At 38.7% G+C, this 6,741-nt stretch overlaps 1 protein-coding gene across 1 annotated transcript in view; it reads right to left on the minus strand.

Annotated features, from left to right (window-relative positions):
* LOC104531356 (pancreatic lipase-related protein 2) overlaps window positions 1–2,425 on the minus strand; it is a gene marked incomplete at its 3' end in the record, with an annotated part of 12,087 nt that extends 9,662 nt beyond the window's left edge. Inside the window, exons 1-2 of the mRNA XM_029087037.1 lie at window positions 2,377–2,425; window positions 769–923 (exon numbers count right to left, since the gene is read on the minus strand). Of these exons, the coding sequence (XP_028942870.1) occupies window positions 769–923; window positions 2,377–2,425 (204 nt within the window). The remainder of the gene's footprint in view (window positions 1–768; window positions 924–2,376) is intronic.
* Between the last annotated feature and the right edge of the window lie 4,316 nt (window positions 2,426–6,741).

A 6,741-nucleotide genomic window follows, 5' to 3' on the forward strand; every position in this document is an offset into this window, starting at 1 on the left:
CTTTTATTTTCCCCTTCATTTTTTTTTTTTTTTCCCTATAGTCTCCTGTTTTCCTTTTTAAACTTTCCTTTTTTTTAAATTCTGTTTTCCTTCCCCTTCTCTGGTGAACACATATTTTTTTATTTTCCCCTTCATTTTTTTTTTTTCCCTATAGTCTTCTGTTTTCCTTTTTAAACTTTCCTTTTTTTTTAAATTCTATTTTCCTTCCCCTTCTCTGGTGAACACATATTTTATCTTCTGATCTTCCCTCTTAACTATTTACCTGCTCTTAGGGCTCCACCACATAAGCAGCTCCTCTGAGACAATCGTATGTAGTTCAGAGGACCTAGTAATCATGTGTATGAAGCACATCCCCAAGTTGTGTGTATGGGCCTGAAATATGGTTTTAAACTGGAGACACACAGGAGACAAAACTGAGCTTTCATTTTGTACTGGCTTCCCTACCTCTGGCTTTGTAGTGCTAAACCTGAAACTGAATTGGGGCCATTAGCTTACTGCAGAGAAGCCTATCAAATACATCTAAAATATCTCAGGTGACTTGTCTTAGAAGGCTGCAGTTAATACGTTGTAAATATACCTGACATGTCAGAGAGCTGAAATGAAATGAGATAAAGGAAACTGGGATGGACTCTTCACGGAGTGTGCAGCACAGAATTGGGGCCTCTCCTGGGTGACTTTTGAGCAAAAATAAAGGAGATAAGAAACTAACTGTATAATTTGTTCAATGTGTAGTACACTATCAGTTATTAAAGCAAAGCAGGTTCTTACTTGATATATCATGATGTTGTTTCTAGTGTATAGGAGGAAGTTGGTGTTCACAGCTTCTGGAGAGCTAGGCAAGCCTGCCAGTTGTCTCCCTGGGATGCCAGACCAAGGAGGGCTATCTGTAAAGCATCCAAGCCTTTTGTAGCAAACTTCCCTTCCTGAGGTACACAAAGAAAAAAGTCAGTGTTCTGGAAACACAGCAGGTTAGGCTAAGGCCACCTTACAAGAGGCTGGCAGGATAGTGTTTATGTCAGGAAAGCAGAAAATGGCTGATTCAAATTAGGATGGCACCTGTGTTCATTTTTCATTAAGGGGCTCAGTTGTGCTCCTGTGCCTAATGCATAAGGCAGGGACTTGACCTTCAAGACTGATTTCCTGCTGCAAACATAGTGTAGAGCTCAGCTTGATGAACTCAGGAGAATGCAGGATTTGTTTTGTCAAACATATTGCTAATACAGTCATCAGAAAAAGACAATAACATGATTTTTTTATGGATCCAGAGAACAAGCCAGCTTTTGCTGCCAATGCAGAGCACTCCTTGAAATTAATCCTAATGCTCCAGGGATTATCTAAATGGTTATTTCTTGTGCAACAATACATGAAGTAGTAAAACAAAACCAAAACATTAAAATAGATACCTCTGTTTGCTTCACAATGTACATTAACCATCTTCCTTATTTTTTTATTGCCATAAGGTTTTATTGGAAGCAATAAAGTGGAATTTCAGTGGAAGCCTAGAGCAAAGCAGAGCCTCGGGAAGTGTGGCCTGTGCCTGAAGGACTAGAGTTTCACAGTTTCTATTGTGGCTTTGATATAGTAATGATGCAAATATGACAAATGGGTGTTGCCATTAAATGTCATCCTTACCCACTATTATGGCACGACAGTTGCAAAATGCCAAATAAATCTTATTGTTATTAAAAAGTTACTGAAAACAATGAGAAACTATTGTTACCTAGGGTAGGTGACAGATCCATATTACCTCAGACTGTGACTTACTCTTTGTTACCCTGAATGAAACACAGGGTAGAGTGATATATACTGGAAATACATCTAAAGAGAAGATTTAATTGTGGAGCTGCAGCTAGAGACTCCACAAGTGATCCAGTCATTTTCACAGAGGTCTTTTCTCTGATGTCAGCAAACTTTTGGACTGTGTCTTTTTGTTTCTCTCTGCTCTTTCTGTGTGTCTGTCCCTGTTGAACTCTTTCCAATCAGTAAAGAGGTGGTTTGGACCAAGACTATTTTCTTGTTCTCAGCATAGCACTGTGAAGAGTAAGTGTCTAGGCTGGCATTACAGTTATTGTAGTTGCCATAAATACTGGTGTGGGTTGAGGGTGGGCAGGGGAAACTGTTCTGGAAGAATTTTAGTATCAATTAATATATAAAAATACCTTTCTAATTCCCATTCTGTTTGCTAACTGCAAAAACCTTTACAGAATTAAAAAGTAATAGGTTAAATGTGGGAAAGACAGAAAAACTCAATGCTCCTAATGAAGAAGACTAAAATCCATTTCAAAGTTCATCCCTTTTCTAAAAGAGAGTTTTGCTGGTGTAACCTGCACACAACAATTTTTACTGTTTATAGATTTTATCAACTGTGTGTCTTACCTCTGGCTGCATGAAGAAGAAAAAGTGTAGTGATCCATACTGCAAACATCTAAAGCAAATAAAAACACAGTTCAAACCTAAATAAAAATAGAATCTGGAATTCACCTAAGGGTTTCCTTGACCTGTTAAAAAAATGTTATAGTGACTGTAGGAGTACTTCAGGCATTTAATGAGTTGGATCCAAAAGAATCAACACTTCCTTAACGATAGCAAGGTTTCAAGAAAATCCCTTTGAGATTCTTTCTGTTTGCATGTGCATCCTCTAAGCATCTCTGAAAGATTGTCTACCTAACCTTGATAAACATAAACTTTTTTTTTTTCCTCTAGAGCTGCAATTTATGAGCAAGCAGATGAAACTCTTAAAGGGTTTGCAACAGGTTTTTTTACAGAGTGAAGTTGCTTCTAGCATTCAGTAGAAAAGTTACTTATAGAACAGCTGTTCAGTTATTATATTTAAAAGAACTCAGGAACAAGCTTAATTCTAAATTTCTACATCATATAGATATAGTCTTGAAAACTTGTTTGGATCATTGCTATCATCCATGTACACTTATCGGCCCTGATCTGCTTGATCACTTAATCACCAATGGAACCAGTCATTTACTTCGAGGTGAAGTAGAAAAAAAATTACTACTACTAGTAACTTATCTGCAAAGGAATGATCATTCTTAGAAAACTCTAATATCAGGCAATGATATTAGAAATTAGATATTAGAAAACTCTAATATCCAATGAGCCCTGCATCCCCTTCCTGCCCTCCCCACCCCTAATCTCCCCAGTCCCCTGGAGTCAGTAATACACTGTTAGCAAAAGGTTCATCTCTGCGAAATCCACTGCAGGTTAAAGCATGTCCTGCTTCCATCTCCTCTCCTCCAGCCACTCACCAAATACCCCATACCTTATCACGATGCACCTAATTGAAGTTCCTCAGATGTTCGTGTCTCCAGCGTATCCTATTTCACCTTGGCAAGGCTCAAAGCAAGTTCTTTGGTCCACGTCTCAGCTGATTGTGGCAAGCCTTGCAGAAGCCCTGGAAGGAAGCAGGACACCACTGTGCCTGCTCAATGAAGGCATGCAGTGGAGGGACGCTCACCCTGCTGCTGCTGCACAACCCCTGGGTTCCCTGATGCATCTGTGACTTTGTTGGATAGTGCTGAGAGAGATCTCCTTGTGTCAGGCATGCTTCATCTGAGACAACACGAACCAGGTCAGACCAGTTGCTGCACGACTCCACCTGTTTAATGCAGAGTTTCAAATAGGGCGTTATTGTCATCCATTGGTAATTATTTTTAAAGCTCAAAAGTACTGGGAAGCGCGATGTAAACACTGCAAAAACACACAGCCTTTCAGGATCAGGAGCAAGGCTCTTGCCAGTGGCTGGGCTGCTCTTCTCAGTGTGATGCTGAGTCAGGATTCAAGTGACTTGGCATCACACTGGAAGGCAGCAGCACGCGCTCTTTGGTTCCTACTCCAGAGTTTTAATAGCAAAACTTTGGAGCTGATCCCTGCCTTAAATAGTTTAGGCTTAAGCAAAATTTTCAAGCTTGTATTTGGTAGTTAAGTCTACAATTACAACATCAAGACACAAAGAAGGTGGTGTGGGATCAGCTAACATATGTATTCTCGGGGTTTAAGCTGTTACCTGACAAAAAGCAGAAAAAAGAGAAAAGGATAAAAAATTATTAAAAAATTAAATTGCTCAGTCTGTCGACTGTTATTTGTTCATCTTGTTCTCTCATCTGTAATTTTGCTAGTGGATTAATTACGTGACTTTTCTTTGAAAAGATGACAGAAATGCTTTTAAACAGGGGAGAATAGTCCCTTGGGCAGATTGTCACCACATCCGATCCTCGTGAATCTTCATAATTAAATTGTATTAATTGCAGTAATGTTAGGTTTTAGTGTTTTGGTAATGACATCTTTTCACATATTGCTATATTGTTGTCATACTATTATGTTAAAATTTCTAATCAGGCTTTCATAGAAATCTTTGTTCATGTATGTAGGCACAAATGAGAAACTCGCGGTGCAACATTTTAGTGTTAAACCTTTTAAGTGTATTGGGTGACTATTGGTACCTCCTAAGCCAAGGATGTCCAGAAAGGGGAGACTCCCTTCTGGTACAATCCTTTCCAGTGACTGATGACTCAGCTCAGACCTAGCACACAAATTGAGTTAAAGTGATTCATTTCTAGGCTTTTTGGGGTTTTGTTTGTTTGTTTGGTTGTTTTTTTCTTAGCTAACCTTGGAAGGTTAATTACTTCAGATACAGATTGTAGAGGCAAACAGATCCTCCATTTCTCTGCTCCATAAACCTAGCAGAAAATTAAGAAGGAAGGTCAGTACGTAGCTCAGGGAGTTGGGTTTTTTTCATTGCTTCAGGTCTATGTTATTCCAGTAAAGTGTTGAATTATTTGCATTAAAATTAATTTCAGTTATCTTCTGCTCACATAATTAAAGACTGTTGTTAGAGTGCAAATTGGCCAGTTAACCAGTCATCAATAGAATTCAGACAACAACAATCCTGACCAGATATTTGGAAGAAATGGTTAAAAGAAACACTAAAAAAAGTATCTACTGGATTCAGTGATAGTTACAAGTGCTGAGGGCTGTGTTATTACAGTGTATAGTATGCTCAGATCTGGTGACCACGTGCTCACCACATTCAAAAGAGTGGATATTTGGGGTTTTTTTTATATGTCTAAGCATTTATAGACAACTCAGGCTGATTCACTAGAATTTAAGGGCCCCACAGAACATTAATATTTAATCTACATTACCTCCTTCTGATTTAATTCTATTATATACAATATTGGGCCAAAACCTTACTTCATTCTATCCTCAAAATTTTTTCCTACTCCAGAATTGGAGTTCACTGCTGAAGCAGGCCACTCAAACTTTGAAATTAACCTATTTGACTTAGTAAATTATTCTCATTAATTTGAATTCATAGATTTTACCCATAGAGAGTATTTTGGTGCATATGCTCTCTGGGGAGCTCAAGAAATCAGAATCACCTGTTACATTCAGAAGCCTTTCCAGAACCTGGTATTATAGTCCCAAACCATAGCTCAATCCTCTGCTGCAACATGGACTTCAATAGCAGTCTGGTGGTGAAGATCACGGACAGGATTCAGTGACTTTGCCAAGTTAAAATTAAAATGACAAGATATTTAAGGGCTTTGATTTTACCTACTATGGCAGCATCATTATCCTAGATGCAAACATGTAATATGCAATTTTTATAAATCATCATTCTAGCTAGTATTGAGAATCAATTAGAGCTTAACTTCTCTAGGTTTTTCTCAGGACTCATTAAGTGATTATTTAGTGATTTTCACGCTGCCTTTCAGCAGTTAGTGAGGCACCACAGCTCTCCTCCAGTGTTTAAGACAAGGTTACTAGGAGAGCAAGGCATCTTCATCCTTGTAATGAATTAGTCAGAGGATTTATTCCAGCAGACAAGCATGAAATGGATTTTCTATGCCAGTTTACTAATACCAGGAAAGCTCATAGCTCAGCAGCATTATTAGATGTCAGCACTTCTGTGTTGGCTTCTAGAAAACTTCCCATTTTAATGGGGTTATCTACTTCAGTATTATTTGGGACCCATCCAGGAAGTAGCAAGCCCCAAGTTTTGAGCCTCCATCCTTTAGAAGTTCTTGAGAATTTCTCTGCCATGAACTTGTCTGAGCTGTCCCTGAACTCATGCACACATCTAACACACCCAACATCCTGTATCAAGCAGTTGCCAATTGTAGTGATGCAACTGTGAGAAGAATCTTCTCCTTTCATTTGTTTTGAGGTGTGCAACTGTCAGCTTCATTCTATGCTCCCTGTTACTAGTGTGGAAGAAAACAAACACATCATTTTGCACTTGCCTTCTCCATGGTCCTGTTCATTTTGCAGACTGCGTTCACATCCTTATCTCTTTTCCAGGCTGATTTCTGTTTTTCCCTTACATGCCAGAGGAGGTGGAAAAATGACTGCTTATTCCATTTGGTTGGGGTGGACGAACATTAGTTCTTTGCCCTCCATTACCAAAACCAGTAAAGAAAATTCCTTCTGTCCTGATGTTTTGTCAATTAACTTGTGTTTTCTTGAGGGAAGAAGTGGCCAAATGTGGAAGAAGGTTCTTTCTGCAGCTGGAACACAGCTTTTTTCAGTCTCTCCTAAAAGCTCCCTTCTATAGCAACACCCGTAAAAGAGGAACTTACATGATGAGGTACAGTGCATATAACACGTTATGATCAAAAATAGGACTAATAGGGTTAGTTAATTTAAGTTATTGTTCAGAGCTGTTTACGATGTTTGTTCTTTAATTTTAGCTGCACCCAATTGTCATGCCTTAACCTGGAGAGTAAA

Source organism: Antrostomus carolinensis, unplaced genomic scaffold (assembly GCF_000700745.2).
Source record: "Antrostomus carolinensis isolate BGI_N321 unplaced genomic scaffold, ASM70074v2 scaffold9699, whole genome shotgun sequence".
In the NCBI taxonomy this organism is placed as follows: Eukaryota; Metazoa; Chordata; class Aves; order Caprimulgiformes; family Caprimulgidae; genus Antrostomus; species Antrostomus carolinensis.